A 19970-nucleotide genomic window follows, 5' to 3' on the forward strand; every position below is an offset into this window, starting at 1 on the left:
CTATGAGGCCAATAATTCAAACTACCACAGTTACTATGTAAAAGAAAGGCCAAAAACTACAATGAGCATGAGAGAGAAAGAAGACCAAAGAGGTAGAACCCAGATGCTCAGAGATGTGATTACACCTCTCTCTACTACACAACAAGCTCTTTGTTATAGTAACTCTATGGCTATCTTCTACTTTGGATACTGGAGTACAGAGAGAACTCCAAGCACTGCAGTCTCTGCCTTCTGTGACACTAAAGCACAATCTCTTGGCGTCTCTCTTCAGCATTTATCACCATCCACATTGTATGTCCCTCTTTGTGTAACCAAGCAATGGCTTCTGACACCAGCTACCCAGAGTTAGACTAAACTTGACAGGTAAAGAATAAAGCCTCCACAAGAATGCCCTTACTTCAGATACCAGCCCCAAGTTTGGAGGTGTCCATACCACCTGTACTTCTAACTAGTTGGCTACAAATTTGGGGGTGGTCCCATTACACTCTCAGGTTCAACAATTTTCTAAAACAACTCTCAGAACTCACGAAAGTGATATACTTAATGACTACAGTTTTATTTTAGCAAAAGGACACAAATCAGGACCAGCCAAAGCGAGAGACACATAGGGCAAGGTCTGTGATGAGTTGCAAACATGATACTTCCATTGTCCTCTCTCCTGGCACATAGATAATAGGCAGAGTACTATCAACCAGTGGAGCTCAACTGAGCTTCATTCAGTGTCTGGAGTTTTTATTGGGGTTTCTTTATGTAGGCATGATTGATTAAATCACTGGCCATGATGTTGAACTTGATCTCTAGCCCTTCTCACTCTCTGGAGGTCAGGATGATATCATGTGGCTTGAAGTCCCAACCCTTTAATCACATGGTTGGTCTTTTTGACATGGCCAGTCCCCTTCCTGAGTCATCTTGTTAAAACAAACTGTCTTCAGACCCACCATCAGTCATCTTGTTAGCATAAACTATCAAGGCTCACCATGGATAAGAAAGATACTCCTATCAGTTAGGAAACTTCAAAGATTTAGAGGCTACATCCCAGAAACTGGGATCAAAGGACAGCCAAATTCTTCATCTGTGTCTTTCACTAAACTTCAGACTCTTTGAGGCAGGTGAGATTTCCTTCTCCTCCACAAACCCTATAATCTCTAGCCCAGCACACTGTCACAAAAACATCAATTGAAGTGTTAAACAGAAAGTGTTCATCATAGCATTTTAGAACAAACAAGGTGAAAGGGCCTTTGAATACCATTTAGACATCCTAACACTCATTTTATGAATGAGATAATGAAGAGTTAGAGTTTACGTGATTACCCCAGAACACACATTGAATTTAGAGTTTCTTATCCCAAATTGGATACCCATATCACGCCATCCTGCCCCTATAGGTATGCACACAAACTTAAGCATACCCTACTTTCTTCCTTGCATACATCAAAGAAACCATTGATCAGTTGTGAAAAGGAAAGAGGTAAAAGATATGAAGACAGAACTGAAACATGACTATGATGTCAATATTTAAATGTGATATTTCTAATTCCTGACCTCCCCATGCTTCCTTCCTGCTCTCCCTGAGAAGTAAAGTACATTTTATTTTCATTGCCTTGTTAGAATATGTAGCTTCTAAGAAGGATGCAGTCATCTTTTTTTTAATAGTTTTTCTTTTGAATTTCTGCCCATTGCCAAACCCTTAAACTTAAAAAAAAATCCTGGGATCAAAAATACAATGTATTTTAACACTCTCATCTAGAAGCAGGATTTTTAAATGTATGAGTTCTTTTTCTCTAACTAAATGTAATGCGTGTTAGCAGTCCTCCATTCACACACATATCCTGGAAGGAACTTAACACACCTGTAGCACCTATCACAGTGCCTGACACATAGAAGTGCTCAGAAAATGCTGGCTTCATGAATAATAGAGTGAGAGCTTTTTTAAAAAAATAGTCAGCATATGAAGATTAGTCTGGTTAGAGGCCTCCTTATTCTCCTCATTATAACTCTCCACTTTCCCATCACCAATGACAGATAATATTAGTACTGATTATCCCATGTGGAAGGCCTTCTTCCCCTTTTACACACCATTCCTTGTCAGTTCTTCTTATAGAGAAAATATTTGCACCATGTGACATGGTAAAAGTTTACAGAACTTTTTAACCCATTATTTTTCATTTCTGAAGATGAAACCAAAGCATGTAAGAAACAAAGGCTGGTAGAATTGGATAACAACTAGCAATGTGCTTACCTAGATATAAACTTTCATTTCATGTTTGCTGAACCTGAATCCCAATGCAAGACTCAAGATGATATGCATCTCAATCTTTGATTCTCAACAACAAAATTGTAACAAGACAAAATGCATTTGTTTTTCAGTGAGTTCAACTCATGCCTACCCGAAGCTGGCTCCATATCGACCAGCAGGACAGCTCCTTTCTCCGCCTTTGTTGCTCTCAGTCTTTTTGAATTCCTGTTTCTCCTTCATTGCGCATATCTTTGCATTTCTCTATGTGAAGCAGCAGCCCTGGTATTGTGAGGTTTACAAATACAGGTAAGTTCATTTTCCTAGTTTTGCTTTCTAAAGGTGCTATCAGTATCCAATGACATTGTCCAACTTGGTTTGAACATATATCCTAAAACTTTAATTAACAAGATGTGTCTCTACACTGCAAAACACAAATCATAGGAAAGAGCACAATTCATAGGTGGAGTATGGGGGTAAGCCCCGTGGAATGGATGGGGAGAGATCTGTCACATTGGTTATTAATGTATTCATTCCCTGGTAGTTTGGATATTCCATAGACCAGGAGTGGGTAAACATTTCCTGTAGAGGGCTAGATAGTAAACAGGCTTTGTGAGTTTTGTGAGTCTCTGTTGTAACTAGTCAACTCTGCTGTGGCAGCATATATGCAACTATAGACAATATGTAAACAAGTGGGTATGGCTGTCTTCTAATACAACATTATTTATAGAAAGAGGTGTTGAGTTGGATTTGGCTTATGGATTGTAGTTTGTTGGCCCCCCGATACAGACATACAAGATAGCATTGCTTAAATTATCTTGTTTTTTTCAAATGAATGTTAAAATTAAAAGTTAATTGATGGTATCATTGTTCTGAATATTTTGGAGCACTAGACTCAGGACAAGTCTCTTGGCCTCCCTGGGCTTTAATCTTTTTGAAGTGGACTATAGCACAGATGCACAAACTTCATTTTTTTCTGACAAAGTCTCACTGCCCACAAAAGAAAAAAAGGAAAAAAGCTGCTATTTTTAAAATAGGGCATGTCAAAATTGCCCCTGATGTTACTGTGATCCTGAAGGAATTAAAGCACCAGAAATTAGTGAAACACAGATTGAAAACTATCAAATGATGTCTGAGATTGTCATTTAGATCGAAAATTCAGCAATTCTAATATTATTGAAAATATAAAAGAATCCCATTTAATTTCAGAACCAGATTTTTCGCAACATTGGACTGCATATACTTGGAGATGCCAAGGTTTGACTGAACCTAGGAGACAATATGGGGTACCCAAAAGGGGGGTGGATAGGAAATCAGGAACTCTGGGAAATCCTCCCTCTATCACAAACTAGCTATGCCATAGAAGCCCTCTATTTTCTTATCTGCAATGTAAATGTATTAGACCAGTCACACTTCAGTTTTAAACTCTACAATTCAGGCCATCTAATCTGTCTGTTCCTCTTTGTGTGAGAATGCTTTGGGACTACTGCTTGTCTGTTCATTAATTTATTTAGCAAACATTAACTCAATATCTACCCAGACATACCTCAGAGATATTGCAGGTTCTGTTCCAGACTATCACAATAAAGTGAATATTTCAATAAAGCAAGTCACATGAAGTGAAAGTCACAATGAAAGTCATTGTTTTCCCAGTGCATATAAAAGTTATGTTTACACGATACTGTCATCCATTAAGTGTGCAATGACATTATGTGTAAAGGGACAATGTACATACCTTAATTAAAAATACTTTATTGCTAAAAAATGCCAGTGATCATCTGAGCCTTCTTTGTGTCTTAATCTTTTTGGTGGTGGAGGGTCTTGCTTTTATGCAGATGGTTGCTGACTGATCAAGGTGATGGCTGCTGAAGGTGTGAGCTGAAGGGTGACCGCGGCAATTTCTTAAAATAAGAAGACAACAAAGTTTGTCACATCAATTGACTCTTCCTTTCATGAGAGATTTCTCTGTAGATTTCTCAGTGCTGTTTATCACATGCCTTTTACCAACAATAGAACTTTCAAACACAAAGTCTGTTCTTTTAGACCTTGTCATTGCTTTATCAACCAAGTTTATGTAATATACTAAATCCATTGTTGTCATTTCAACGATGTTCACAGTATCTTCACCTGGAGCAGATACCATCTCAAGAAACCACATTGCTTGCTCATCCATAAGAAACAATTCCTAATTTGTTAAAATTTTATTAGGAGATTGTAGCAATTCAGTCACATCTTCAGGATCCACTTATTTTATTTTATTTTATTTTTTTGAGACAGAGTCTTGTTCTGTCACACCAGGTAGATTGCAGTGGCATCATCACAGCTCACTGTAACCTCAAACTCCTGTGCTCAAGTGATCATCCTGCCTCAGCCTCCTGAGTAGCTGGGATGTCACTATATTTTTTAGTAGAGACAGGGTCTTGCTCTTACTCAGGCTGGTCTTGAACTCCTCAGCTCAGGCAATCCTCCTGTCTTGGCTTCTCAGAGTACTAGGATTATAGGCGTAAGCCACCATGCCTGGCTCAGGCTCCACTTCTAATTCTTGTTCTCTTGCTCTTTCCACTCAACATGCAGTTACTTTCACCACTAGAGTTTTGAACCTCTCAAAGTCATCCATGAGGATTGGAATAAACTTCCTCCAAATTCCTGTTAATATTGATATTTTGACTTCCTCCCTTGAATCATGAATGTTCTTGATGTATAGAACATTGAATCCTTCCCAGAAGGTTTCCAATTTTCTTTGCCCAGATCCAACAAAGGAATCACTATCTATGACAGCTATAGCCTTATGAAATGTATTTCTGAAATAATTAGACTTAAAAGTCAAAATTATACTTTGATCCATGGGCTGCAGAATGGATGTTGTGTTAGCAGGCATGAAAAACATTAATCTCCTAGTACATCTCCATCAGAGCTCTTCGGTGACCAGATATATTGTCCGTGAGCACTAATATTTTGAAAGGAATCTTTTTTTTTCTCTGAGCAATAGTTCTCAACAGTGGGCTTAAAATATTCAGTAAACCATGCTATAAACAGCTGTGTTTTCCTCCTAGCTTTGTTCTTTCATTTATGGAACACAGGCAGAGAAGATATAGCATATTTTTAAGGGCCCTAGGATTTTTGGAATGGTAAATGAGCATTGGCTTCAACTTAAAGTCACAAGTTTCATTGGCCCCTAATAAGAGAGTCAATCTGTCCTTTGACTCTTTGAAACCAGGCATTGACTTCTCCTCTATAGCTATGAAAGTCCTGGATAGCATTTTCTTCCAGTAGAAGGCCATTATGTCTACATTGAAAACCTGTTGTTTAGTGTAGCCACCTTCACAGTTATCTGAGCTAGGTCTTCTGGATCACTTGCTGCAGTTTCCACATTAACACTTCCGGCTTCGCTTTGCATTTTTATCTTATGTAGATAGCTTTTTTCCTTCAACCTCATGAACCAACCTTTGGTAGTTTCAAACTTTTCTTCTGTAGCTTTCTCACCTTTCTTAGATTTTATATAATTGAAGAGAGTTAGGGCATTGCTCTGCATTAGGCTTTGGCTTAAGGGAATGTTGTAGTTTGTTTGATCTCCTATCCAGACCATTCAAACTTTCTCTATATTAACAATAAGTCTGTTTCACTTTCTTGTGATTCATATGTACACTGGAGTAGCACTTTTAATTTCCATCAAGAACTTTTCCTTTTCATTCACAGCTTGGCTAATTGTTTGGTGTAAGAGGCCTAGCTTTTGGCCTATCTCAGCTTTTGACATGCTTTCTTCATTTCTAGCTTTTAATTTAAAGTGAGGGATGTGTGACTCTTCCTTTTGCTGGAACACTTAGAAGCCATTGTACAGTTATTAATTGGGCTATTTTCAATATTGTTTTGTCTCAGAAATTAGGAGAGAGACAGAGATGGTAGAACAGCCAGCCAGTGGGGCAGTCAGAACACACATTTATCAATTAAGTTTAAAGACTTACATGGGTGTGGTTTGTGGCACACCAAAACAATTACCATAGTAATATCAAAGATCACTGATCACAGATTACCATAATAGTTGTAATAAAAATAAAAATGTTTGCAATACTGCAAAAATTGCTAAAATGTGACATAGAGACACAAAGTAAGCACATACTGTTGGGAAAATGGTCCCCATAGACTTGCTTGATGCAGGATTGCCACAAACCTTCCATTTTTAAAAAATGCAATATTTCAAAGCACAATGAAGTGATGTGTAATAAAACAAGGTGTACCTATATGTGAAAAGCACATTTCTAGACCTTGGAGAGTCCAAGATAATAAGAATTAAGTCTTTCATTTGAATTCACAGTTGGAAAACAAATCTTACTTATAAACAATTACAATAGCAGTTTAAAAGTTTCAAGCTAAAAAAGATAGCTGGTGGGAAAAAAATTGTAAGTTTGATTATTGAAAAATAAAGGGAAATTGCAAATAAATCAATCAGGACTGGGAAAGTCCATATCCTAAACAAGTATTTTTTTTGAGTAAATATTATGTGATCACACTGTGCTAGGCACCAAAAATTTATTGTAAATTTGAGTAAAACAAAAAACAAAACCATGAGGGAAAAATGGTATATTCACGTAACTCACATCCCAGACACATAAAATAAAAATATATAACAAAAATTTGCAAAACAAGGAGCTAAGTGCATCAATAGAAAAGAGAATAAGGGCACTAGTTCCACTTGCTAGTAAAGGTAAAGACGTTTCAGATGCAGTGATGTTGGAAAGATGAATTGTATCTCAGTTAAAGACAATAGAATGTCCAACCCAGGAGGTGTGAGAATCATGATATTTGGGGAGCAGGAAATAGTGCTATATGTTTGGAGTATAAGGATCATGGGAAGAGTAAGGAAAAGTAGATTGAGCACAGGATGTGAAGGTCTGATAGGCAGTTGGAGACATTTGAGCTATAGAGCCATAGACACTTTGTAAGCAGGAGACTGTCATGTTCTGCTCTTCACAAGAGTCTGTGGTTGTGTAAGGGGGGAAGATTGAGGTGAGGGGATTCAAACTCAGGACCCAATTTAGGAGGCTTTCTTTAGTTCACAAAAGAGAAAACCACACACACACACACACACACACACACACATGCACACAAACATACAATTTACATGGTTCATTTACTCCTTGAATTGAAAGGAATTTCATAGAAATTTTTCTTCCAAGTCCTTTCAAGACAGATCACTTGTTCTAAATGGAGTGCTGGACTAAAAGCAATCTTGACTTTCTATGCATCTTATTTCTGCTTTGTCATTGCAAGAGGGGATCAAAATATGTCTTGGTAGTTACTGACTGGAACAGTTTGAAAGCTAAAGTCTCATGGTAGTGATTAAACTTCTTTTTTTTTTACCTAATGGATAAAAATAGAATAAAAAGTCCCATAATGCTGCTGATTCTGTTGTAGTGAGTGCTTCCTGGTCAACCAAAGTAATTTATCAATAAATGTGAGCTTGGAAAGAAACTGGACTGGAAATGCAACTCTGATTCCTGGTTCAATTTTAAGTTTTGAGACTACCACACTGTGGCCTATCACTACCATCAACCTTATTACGGTGGCATTTATCTTTTCAAAGGGAAAGCCATTTCGAAAACCCATCTATACAAACTGTGAGTATATGAAGTTTAATTTTTCTTTGTGAATATTTTCTCATTCCCTCACCCTAGAGTTGCAACTCACTGGTGAGGCGACGGGCTGGGGAGGAAGCAATTGCATTATTCTAAATTGATTGTTGAGTGTAATGGTGGGCAGAAACCTGCTCATTTGCAGATAAGTGCAGACATTATTCAAAAGTCACATGAGTCCCATCCTATTGTAAGTCATCAAAATCATTTTAACACATACATATGTGTTTACCATGCAATTGTTTCAGTATTTAAGTATTACAAATAATGCTGTGAAAAAACATACTTGTATAAATCACTTTAACCAATCTCTTATTTCCTTAGGATAACCAAAGTAAATTTTTTGGTGAAAGGATGTGAAAATGTGAAGGCTTTGGATACACAATTTAAGTTTCCTTCTAAAAAGTTTGTGCCAATTTTAACTTCTATCAGGAGTTTTTAAGAGGGTTTGTGTCTTAACAGTACACAGGGTACTATACTAAAAAGTAAAAGTCTGCAGATATAAGATTTTTTAAATGGTATCTCATTTGGTTTTAATTTGCATTTCTTTGATCAGCAGTGAGGACGAACATATTTTCATGTTATTAGCCATTTTGTCTTCTGTGAATTGTCTGTTTACATTTTTAACTTATTTTTTTCTGTTGAATTATTGTTATTTTTCTCATGTATTTGTATGAGATTTTGTGTATGTGTGATTTTATCCATTGCCTTTGTGTGCAGAAAGTTTTTCTTAATTATGAAATAGGATAATCATATTTGGCTTTTACATTTTCTTTAATGCTTTAAAAATCTAATATTATAATAATTTTGGTGTATAGTTTGAAGTAGAGATAAAAAAAATTTACCCAATTAGTCAACCAGTTTTCCTAGCAGATTTTATTGACTATTCATTTCATTCATATATTTCCCAACTGAATGTAATACCATCTATATCATATCTATATTTGTGGATTTTACATATAATTTATGTTATGTAAGTTCATATATTATATTTATATATATTTAATTAATTTATTTCCAGATTATCTTTCCTGTTTCTAATATGTGAGCCTGTTCTTGATTTACCACTATACTTTAAAAATTACAGTTCTACAGTAAGTTTTATTTAGTAAGTGACAAGGTTAATATATCCTCATTACTCTTCCTTTTTCAAAATTGCTTTCTTTCTTTTCTGTTCATTCTTCCAGATAAACTCTATAATCAATTGTCAGGCTTTTAAAATGTCTCCTTTGGAATTTTGATACTTTGGGAAGAATTTACATGTTTATACAACTTAGTCTTCTCATTTAGGAACATGTCATATCTCCTCAATATTATGAATGACTTTTCCCCATTATATTCTCTAACTGGTTATCACTAATACATGGGAAATGTATAGTGTTGTTTATATTTACTTTCTACACAGAATGCTTTTTTTAACTTTGCTATTAATCATTGAGTCTCAAGTGTTCTAGAAAAACAATTATTATCATCTGCAAGTAATAATATTTCTTTTTCTTTTGCAATACCCAAGTTTCTTATTCCTATTTTCTGTTTTAGCGTACTGTCCAGAATTTCTAAGACAATGTTAAGCAATAGCAGATAGTTCTGCTCCTTAATAATAATACTTCTAGTAGTTTTCACTTATAAATGTGACTGAACAGTGGTTCAAAAATAGACATCATGACAAGAAAATACTCTTCTATTTCCAATTAATAGAGTATTTTTAAAAATCAAGAATGAGAGATGTATTTTATCAAATGACTTCCTATTATCTACTGACATGATTATACTTTTTTCTCCTTTGACCTATTGCTAAAATGCATTATGTTAATATACTTATTATTAAATCATCTTCATATTCTTGACAAATCCGACTTTTTGTGGTGGATTATACTTTTACTAAATTAAATTTAATCTCTTTTATGTCTACATTTCATGTGGGATTAGTCTGCAATATTTTGTGTAATGTTTTATTAGGTTTGGATATTAGACTTGGAACTTCTTTGACTTTCTTCCCCTGGAAAAATTTATACATAGGAATCATCTATTCTTTGTTCATTTGCAAGAACCCACTAGAATGCTTTCTTTGAAAGAATTGCTTAAGGATTTATTAGTTTATCTTCTTTGTAAAATATTTTTTAAAAGACACATATTTTTGCCATATAATTGCATTTCATTGAGATTAAAAAGTCTTAGCAGCAAGTTTTGGGTGATATTTTCTTATAATTTTTAATGTCTTTTATAATTCTTAATATATTCACATCCTAAATATGTGTTATATTTTATTATTATTACCAGAAATATATTTTTACTGATTCTCTTTAATGAACTAGCTCTCAGATTTAATAATTATGCATGTTTTTAAAATTTTCTGAGTATTTCTAATGTAAGTTTGCTTTCTCCATTTTTCCATCTTCTTACTTTATTTGATTTTTTTGATATTTGTATTGACAAGTTCATGTACTTTCTTTCATTCTTCTGAAATTGGAAAGATATTCAAGGCCCATTACTATAGTTTTGGCTACATTACTTACATTTTCATATGTCTCTAATTATGACTTTTTTCTTTGACCCAATAATTTTCAGAATAGTGATTTGAATTTTTAAGAGGAAGAGGATTTTGTTTTCATTATCCTATTATTATTTTTCTCAGTAGTCCACAAATACAGGCTTGGTTTTCTTTTTGACCCAACAGATTTTTAGAACTTTGTTTTTTATTTGTACATCGGGAGTGACATTTTATTTAAATTTGCTAATAATTTCTAGTTTTATTGTCATGATCAGACAATCTATCTTCTAAAATTTCTGCTTTGGGAAAATTATTAAAGTTTTATACATGATATAGCATAAATTCTACACTTCAATATTCTAAATAAGTTATATATATTAGAAAAGTAGGTCTAGTTTCTCTTCCTAAGTTAGAAATGTACATTTACTATATTAAACCAGTTTCAGCAGTTATTCAAATTCTCCCTGTTCTCGCCTCATTTTTTAAATAGCTGTTTCGTTGAAGGTTTTGAGAGTATGGTAAGGTCTTCCTCTAATTTTATGTTTCTTATAAATTTCTTCCTAAATTTCTTACAATGCTTCCAAATTTTGATACAGTGTTTATAAATTTGATACAGTAGTTATAAATTATTAATGCATTTTATAAGGACAATATATTTGTTGGCTAGAATTTTAATTTTAGTTGTAGCTACAAAGTCTTTTTGTGTAAACTGAGTGAATTAGAGGTAGATAAGTTACATGATATTGACTTAAAGCTTGTGAGTCAACCCAAACCTTTTTGCCAAACATAACTGATAATTTTAAATGAAAAGGCTTTATAAACAAATATTCTAACAAATGCAATCTTGTAATAAATCATATACTCTCATGGTTATAAGCCAAAAGTCCTTGGATCTACTATTAAAATATACAAGCTAGTTTATTGTGATGTAACAGAAAAATCTTTGCCTTTCTTAACAGCCTTTGACAGAAGCTCAATTTTATGATGACAAGATGTAGAAAAAATACAGATTTAATTTTTTATGGAAACAAGTGTGAATATTCACTAACCCTTTTCTGAGCTACAATGGTTTGCCCAGAACTTGTCCTTCCAAATCACCTGCATCAACATAGTCCTACTCATTGAGGTTTCCTCATCAACAGCAACTAACCAAGGAGGGCAAACATCCACTTCAATTCTTCATTATCTTTTTTCGGTCAAGAGGGCATTATAATTGTGTTCCCACACTGCTCATTTGTGCACAGGCCTGGCCTTCTTTTCAGATCATTCGTCTGAGGACAGAGTGATGTGCTCAGCACTGGGTCCAGTTGCTAGTGAGGACCAGGCCTTCATCAGAATGGACCTTCGAGCCTTTCTCTTCTTCTCAGCTTTTGGCTCCCTGGGATTTGGAAGCAATGAAATAAATGAAAAATTCATGCAGCCATCTCTTGGTATCTTCCTATCACCAAGCTCTTCAGATTGCTTTATTTTGGAAAATGAAATTCCCACTTCTCTTCTCCCTGCCTCATACCCTTTCCAAGCAAGCTTGGCTATTCTTCTGAGAGGTGCTGCATTTAGTTGTATACATAAAGTGAGGCACGGATGAATATTGAGGGTAGGTGTAGGTGCTTAAGGATGAAAACAGAACTCTTGTGGCTTCAAAAATAGGGCCTGCTAGAGAGGAACAATTGCCTCAGACTTCTGGCTGATACTGACCTATATAGAGTGTGGAGCGGAGAGTAGACCACCAACACTGAAAAAATGAAGTGCTGAGAGTGTAAGAGAAAACCTATTAATTGTTTATAATGTTGAGGATTATAAGAATCATTTATATCATAGCAACACTGATTAAATGCTACTGTTTTGTCCTGAAGGTGATGATCCTATTGAAAACATTTCTAAGGCATCATTTATTAAGTGCTCTGCTAAAAGCTCTGATAGACACAGGAGTTTGTGGGGTTGGGGGATAAGAACAGCAATGTTGGCACAGTGAATTCCAGGAAATTTAGCTCCCCAAATTAAAACAATTTGGGCAGATTGAAAGGAAGGAACTCACTAGATGTAAATGTTAGTTTCTCACTTATTTTTTCAAGTCAGAGTCCCAGAGAACCAGATACAAAAGTCTCTTTCAAGTGTTTACAGAGAATAAGCTTCAGTGGCTTGCCCAGAACTTGTCCCGGGCAAGCCATTACAGATCATGCAAAGCAGAGTATGACATATACCATACGAAATAAAGTTTTGTAAGGCAAAATTAGGGATCTTTGAAAACAAAGTGGTATTTGAACTGGGCTCTTTAGGAAAAATGGAAGCATGTCAAGACAGGAAGAATATCCTCTATCCAGGGTATTTTGTGAACTAAGATGCAGAAACTGGAAGGTGTTGGTTCTCCATGGAAGCTGCAGGTATTGTAGTTTACCTTTCCTATTGTACATAAGAAAGAGTAGTCATAGATCAGTTCAGAAAGGTTGACTGGGACCAGATTGTGGAGCACCTTGAATGTCAATCGAAGATGCTTGGACTTTACTCTCTAGACAACAAAGAACAATGCCATGGTGCCAAGAGGACCATGTGTTCATCCTATGTGTGCAAGACTCAGTAGACATGTGGTGATTATGTGCATGGGCTTCCTTTATAGAGGTCACTGTAACACATTTGATTAACAGTCTTCGACACTCAGACATTCAAGAGAAGATTCTAAGATATCACCTTTGTCTTATAAGCATTAGAACATATTTTAAAACATATGAGTATATATCAAGACATCTGAAGATATATCTGGTATTTGCCCAACAGAGATAATTGATTCTGCAATGTGTGCCAAATTATGTGAAACATTCTTTTAGCATCTAAAAATAATGTTTGGTGTCTCTTCAGATTTATTTTCATTTCTGCTGCTATCCGCCTTGGGCCTCACAATTTTTATTCTGTTTTCTGATTTTCAAGATATATACCGTGGAATGGAGGTAAGTGGTATTCATTGGCACATCTGGCATGATTCATGTGTGCAATGGACCATATTTGCATTGTAATTCACAAATCAATAATTGCCATAGTCCCTCTGACCACCAAATATTGTGAGGCTATTTCTATATGAAAGAGCAAGTAATATATTTGGATTTCACATATGCTAGCCTCTAATTGTTTTCATATGATTAGTATTATCAACTGGGTATGTTTATCCTGTTCACATCTGAAATATTATGTTTGGATCCTTTATTTTGCTGCTATGCCAATACAATAAAATTAATGCAATAATACTTCAACTTCAATTTTCTAAACATATAGCAGAAATCCTTTATAATATAGTTATAAAGGGAGAGAAAAAAGGAGAAATTATAGAAGGATCACATTCTGTCCAACATTGACTGGATGGAGTTTTATCAGTGGACATCATTTGATTCAGGGTACTTGGGTTAAAATTAAGTTCATCAGGAGGCTATTGAACCAATTCTTGGGCCCAGTATTATGTGAGGAACAAAAAACAGAGAAGGATTGGCTTCTAACCTCCAAGCTGTAGTTTTGCTGTGAAGATGAGCCACACTTAAGTAAATGATGACATGGCCACCCGCGGCCATCCATACTTGAAGAGAGGGTAAAGCTAGAGGGAAGTGGGAGGAATACAGGAAGGAGGGGCTCTCACTGTGGATTATAGCTATCGTGGGAGGCTTCCTGGAGAAGATGCACCTTTATCTGGGCCCAAAAAGATAGGCTAGATTTTGCTAGGTAGGAGGTAGGGATATTCCTAACCAGAACAATCTTAAGCACAAGCAAAAAGGGCTAAAAGAGCTTATTTTATCTTAGAAATGCAAAAGAATGTAGGGTGGCAGAGATAAAATTCAAAGGTGAGGTTTGCTTCACAAAGTGCTAGATGATTGGCTAAAACTGAGGCCATGTACTGTGGAGTATGAGGAACAAAAATAAAGAGTAAAGGAAGGCATGGATGGAACATACATCTGTTTATTAAAGCAAACATTATGGAATTTCAGAGTGTTCTGGGTACTAGGGTTACAAAGATGCGTAAGATGCAGTCACTGCTCTCAAGTAGTTCAGAAGCTAAGAGGAAAGACCATCACACAAGTAAATAATTCCAAATTAAGTCCCTTCCAAGCCACGGGATGGATAACAGATCTTTTGGATTAGTGTGGTAGTAGCAGTAAGAGAAAGGGCCAGGTTCCCTGTTAGAATCTGACCCACCTTCTCCAAACAACCATTCCAGCCAGTACACTGTATTTCACAATTCTGATAAAGACTGTCTCCATGCAAGGAAAAAAACGATAAAGTATTACTTTGAAATATATCAGGATAGGGATGAGAAGTAAAGGTGAGCATTTAGACATTATGGAGGGTCTGTGGTTTACTCCTCAAGGGAGCTCAGTCCCACACAAGTATCCATCTATATTCTATTGGCAGGTGGAGAGGGTCAGAAAAAGGGCTGTCTTTTGCTATGAATGCCATCGAGAAAGTTGTAGCTCTCTTATCTATTAAGTAAGTGCATTTAGTGTACCCTTCGATCCTTAAAATCCTGTGAATTTGGAGGGTTCAACTTTCATCAAGCCATTAGAATTAAGGCTGGGAACAGTCATTCAGAAAATCTGCATCAGGTCTCAATCAAACTAAACTCGCATCTCTCTGTCCCTTTTAAAGAATGGATTTTAAGTAGATTTGCTTTAGGAGAATTAAAAGTAATATTATTAGATGATTGAATCTTAGCCTTCTTCCCTCTGTTTGAAAGATATAAATGGAGAGAGATGCACAGGTTCCAAAGTGTCTTGTTTCACATGTGATCCAGGGCACATTTCTCGATAGATATGGTCAGGGAGTAGAGGGAGCACAGCCCAAGAAGCAGTCAGTTCTCTTTGAATCCTGCCTCTGCCATTTATTTATTGGCTTTAAGTCCTTCTGTTTTCTCAACTGTAAAGTGGAGAAAGTAAAATCCTCACCCTCCAAGCTAAGAGAGTTATTATAAATATATAAAATAAAATAACTAATTTTTTTTTCAAAGTATAAGGTATAGAAAATGTAATAGTGGCATTTTTTTTCCCAACAGTTCATCCCAACCATAACATCATGGAGGGTTTTGATTTTGGTAGTAGCCTTCATCCAGTTCTGTGTGGCCTTCTTTGTAGAGGTAAAGTAATTTCTATATGGCTCTTACTATTTTTCTGGGAATATAAACAATAAAGGGTCTCATTCTCAACAGATGCTCATTTTTTAGAACAACCACTTTGGTCCCCCAAAATTATAGTAATTAAGGGTTTGTCAAAATGGTACATGTTCTTGTCTTTGGGAGAAATTTCTTGGAGAATGATTTAAACTTCTTTGAAGGCTGCAGAGAAATGCTTCCAATAGCTTCAGCATAGAAAGAAAAACATTAACTCTAGTTTTTCTTCACATGAAGGCATTGTATTGTGCTTTTCTAATATTCTTAGCAACTGAGTGGAGACTAGACCAGGTGACCTGCTGGTTCTAAAATTCAATGAGACCTTTTAAAGTGAAGAGCCATCTTTAGGAAAGTTTCCCTAAGAAAGAGGAGAAGCCATTGCTCATTCTAGTCAATTCCTACCCTTGGAAGTCTTCCCTTATAGTATTTCTTTTCTACTCAGTGTCGCTAAATGATTTTACCCACTCTTTAAAAGGCTCAGTTGCTATCTTTTTTAAGGGAGAGCTTAAAAAATCCACATAAGCACCTTGGGAAAAGGGATCAACCACATTTTAAAAAAATATGTACAAATATCTCATTGTACATATCTCATTGTACAAATATCTCAATGAAGTGTAAAATTTCTCATACCCTTTAACTCAGGAATTACATTTTTGAGACTATATATTTTAAAATAACCCAAAAGGAGAAAATAAAACTACATGTACGAAGGTGTCCATCATATTATCTACAGTAGCCAAGTATTGGATTCAACTTACATGTTGTAGGGATGATTGTTTAAACAATTGAAGAAATGCTGTACACTCATTAAAATAATTATTAAGAAGACTGTAGCTGTGCTATTACCACAATAAAATAAATAATTTTAAAAAGACTATAGCTACATAAAAATTGTGTATAACAAGTCTGGTATGAACAAAAGTGGAATGCAACATTTGGCCAATTTCAGGATTATAAATGTATAAAAATGGTGTGGGCATGTGAACTAAAAAAAAACACTTAAAAATGGAAAACAAAAACCATTTGATTTGTAGAATTCACCCATTCATCTAACAATCCTTTATTTGGCACCTTCTACATGGCAGGTGGGCAAGTGGCAGGATGCATGGTGGATATTTTTCTTTTCTTGATTTTGAGTACACTATTATTGTTATCATTTTAGTCTGACAGTAAAATAATCCTAAGTGAATCACTAGCCAGGATTTAAATAGGAAATCTGTGGAAATGAGCTGCTGTAAGCTTTTGGCAAATTTCTGTGCACCCAAGTACCCTTTCACTTCTGAAGGAACAGAGATGAGGGGACTTGAGGAAGGAGCGGTGGCTGCAGAAGCAGCAACAGTGAGCACATCTCGGGGGAAGACCGGCTGTGGTGGGCAAGTACTTGATGGTTCATTGTTTTTCCCACCTGATTTTCCAGGATGCTGTCCTTCAAAATCGAGAGCTCTGGCTGTTGATCAAGAAAAAATTTGGATTCTACTCTAAAAGTCAATATAGGACCTGGCAAAAAAAGCTGGCAGAGGACTTGACCTGGCCTCCCACAAACAGGACAGATTATTCAGGTGACGGCAAAAATGGATTCTACATCAACGGAGGCTATGAAAGCCATGAACAGATTCCAAAACAAAAACTCGAACTGGGAGGCCAAACCACAGAACAGCATTTTTGGACCAGACTGTAATCAAAATTATTGTCATACATGCTGAACAGCGTCACCTTTTCCCCCAAATTAAAACATGATGGAGAGGTAATGATTGTCTCCCCTTATCTTTTCTCTATTTGAACATTCAAAGCACACTTCTCAATGCACAAAGGACCTTAGATATGCTTATTTTGCAACAAAGGACCTTAGATATGCTCATTTTGACTGTATCCTTTACCATTGAGAGGAAAACATGCATTTTCTGGATTATTATATTTTTTAATAAACTTTATTCATATTATATAGAATTATGTGGTTTAAAATGTACAGCTTTCATGGTACTATAGTGAAATTGGCAGCATGAACATTAATTTGTAAAAAGGAAAATTGAGGAAACGTTTAGTCTTTGAAAGTTTTACCAATACATTTATTGTCACAAGTTGACTTAAATATTATATTCGTTTGTGAAAAATATTTACATACATATCTTTTTCCAAGGTCACAATTCCTCTTTTTATTTCTTTTGTATGGTTTAATAGAGAAATAAGAATTAACATTTACTTCAGAAAATTCAACCCTAACCGTAGTAAGCCCGGAGTCGTGTGGAAGTGGACAGTGGTGGAGGTTTTTCTTAAGTGCATACAACTTTGGCACGGGCACAGCTGATCTCTAAGTAAACTCCACCAAAGTTTGGCATCTCTCAATGTATAATATTTTGGGGCCAGAGAGCTGGAAGATCACAAACATAATGAAATAAACTGTTAAAAGTTGCTTTCTATTTATAGAAGCATGGCACCTTTATTTACTCTTCATTACTGACACATGGAAACCTCAAGCTCTAACTCTAAAAGTTGGCTAGAACTCAACATTGCTCATCTTAAAAACAATCCCAAGAAAGGGTCTCATAGTATTTGTATCTACAGTGTGACAATTTTCAGGCTACTAAATAACCATAACTTCTATTTCATCTTTTACTTATCTAAATCATAGTATTAGATGCACATTAAATACCACAAGAAAGGGTATTTCCTTTACAAATATGTTCTGTGCACTTTTACCTTTAATATATATGTATCATCCCCCTGTGTACTTGAGAGAAAATTTATTCCTAGGGAACATTTAAAATTACGTACCAGGCTTCTCTTTTCATAATAAATCTAATTTTGCTAATTTAACAGATCTTTAACAGATCGTAGGCAATTAGTTAACGAGTCCCATTCTGTGAGTACCAAATATGTGCCTAATTCCATGATCTACAGATTCAATATAAGATAGCCTTGAGTTTACAATTCTGAAATCTTGAGGATTGGCAAATGTTTTCAACATCTAGCAACTTGGTACTGTAAATAGCATTATAAATGTTGTTACACAAACCAGCAGCATAAATGCAAATTCCTACACAAATAAACCCTGCTTTTCCATTTTGTTTGCTTTTTAACCTTTTCTTACATTCATAGTTCTCTGAAGCATAATTTTCAAAATGTGGCTACCAATAACAAGACAAAAAGATACAACAGATTTTTAGCTTATGATTAAGAAATGTATGTCAACCTAAAAAATATGGTAACTCAGGATCCTTGGGCTGACATCTGTATTTAGTAATGAGACTTTTAGAATGAAAAGATTCAATTGATAACTATGACATTGATTGCATAAAAATATTTTTTTAAAAATCTGGATCCAATAAATGGATAGCATTGTTTTTGTTTTTTCAACAACCTATTAGGTATTTGGTGTGTGATGATCTTTATTTCACAAATCTTTTTTTTTTTTTTTTTGAACATGATAAAGTCTAACTCCACACTTAACTTCTAAAAATACGCTCAGAGAAAGATTTTAATAGTTTTGGAAAAATCATTTGATAAAAGCCCAATGAGCATGACCATGTATCAAATGTTCATCTTACAGCAGAAACACACCAGACAGTCTTAAGCTGCCCATCATCAAGAGTGGTCATTTTTATGGGACACTGATGACTGACTTTGTGAGCTTACCTCTAAGGGTGAAAACTACTGCAGCCTTGAAGACTGATGTGAAATCAATCAATGAATGTGAAAGCGCATTTGTGACATTATCCAGCTCAGCTAAGACTGTCTTCTGGATTGGACACATCCAGAGTTCTCTAGAAAGGATTGACGTGAGGCTTTCAGGAGTTTCTTGGTCTCAAATTCTGCTCCTTCTCTCACTAGCCAGTGTTGTGATTCTACCACACACACGTTTGATTAGAATCCTTGTTTGGGTCAAGATTTGCCCTCTGCAGGCATCCTTTACTGAGAAGTAAGCATACCTTGGGAAAGGTAACATGTTAAGCTGCTACCATTCTCACCCTAACTTGACAATACTAGAAAACTGCTCATATTTTTGACTATTACTTGGGAGCAGGGCATAAATGAAAAAGGGACTTAAATTTGGAATAAGAATGAATGGGTAATTTTAGATCTTGATACCTGATAAGAGACACTAAAATCTCCCCAGAATCCCAGTGGATGAAGACAGAGTTTGGGTGTTACCTGGAGACAGAATTGATGTCATAAGAAAGGGAAAGGGTTAATCAGGGAAAAAGAAAAGATAGGATCTCTGCTGGCTCTGACTACAGCACACAATCCCTCTATTATCATTATTCTTAACATTGCAATTAGCTTGTAGAGTATTTCAGGCCCCAGAGTAAAACCTACATCAGTTTAATATGTCCAAGATGCTATTCAAATCTTCTGTTTAGTTGTTTTATCTACCATATTCCTTGTTCCCTTGTTGCACCCAATATTTTCTTGGACTTTTCCTTTATTTAATGTCATGCTTTTAATGATAGCACAAGAAGGATGCCAGTGGCTGGTTGC

General features: G+C 35.5%; 1 protein-coding gene across 1 annotated transcript in view; it reads left to right on the forward strand.

Annotated features, from left to right (window-relative positions):
- ATP13A5 (ATPase 13A5) overlaps nucleotides 1–17439 on the forward strand; it is a 107526-nt gene extending 90087 nt beyond the window's left edge. The window contains exons 26-30 of the mRNA XM_012780243.2: nucleotides 2368–2542; nucleotides 7646–7848; nucleotides 13208–13296; nucleotides 15381–15461; nucleotides 16912–17439. Of these exons, the coding sequence (XP_012635697.2) occupies nucleotides 2368–2542; nucleotides 7646–7848; nucleotides 13208–13296; nucleotides 15381–15461; nucleotides 16912–17172 (809 nt within the window). The 3' untranslated portion in view covers nucleotides 17173–17439. The remainder of the gene's footprint in view (nucleotides 1–2367; nucleotides 2543–7645; nucleotides 7849–13207; nucleotides 13297–15380; nucleotides 15462–16911) is intronic.
- The last annotated feature ends 2531 nt before the right edge of the window (nucleotides 17440–19970 follow it).

This window comes from Microcebus murinus, chromosome 1 (assembly GCF_040939455.1).
Source record: "Microcebus murinus isolate Inina chromosome 1, M.murinus_Inina_mat1.0, whole genome shotgun sequence".
Taxonomy (NCBI): Eukaryota; Metazoa; Chordata; class Mammalia; order Primates; family Cheirogaleidae; genus Microcebus; species Microcebus murinus.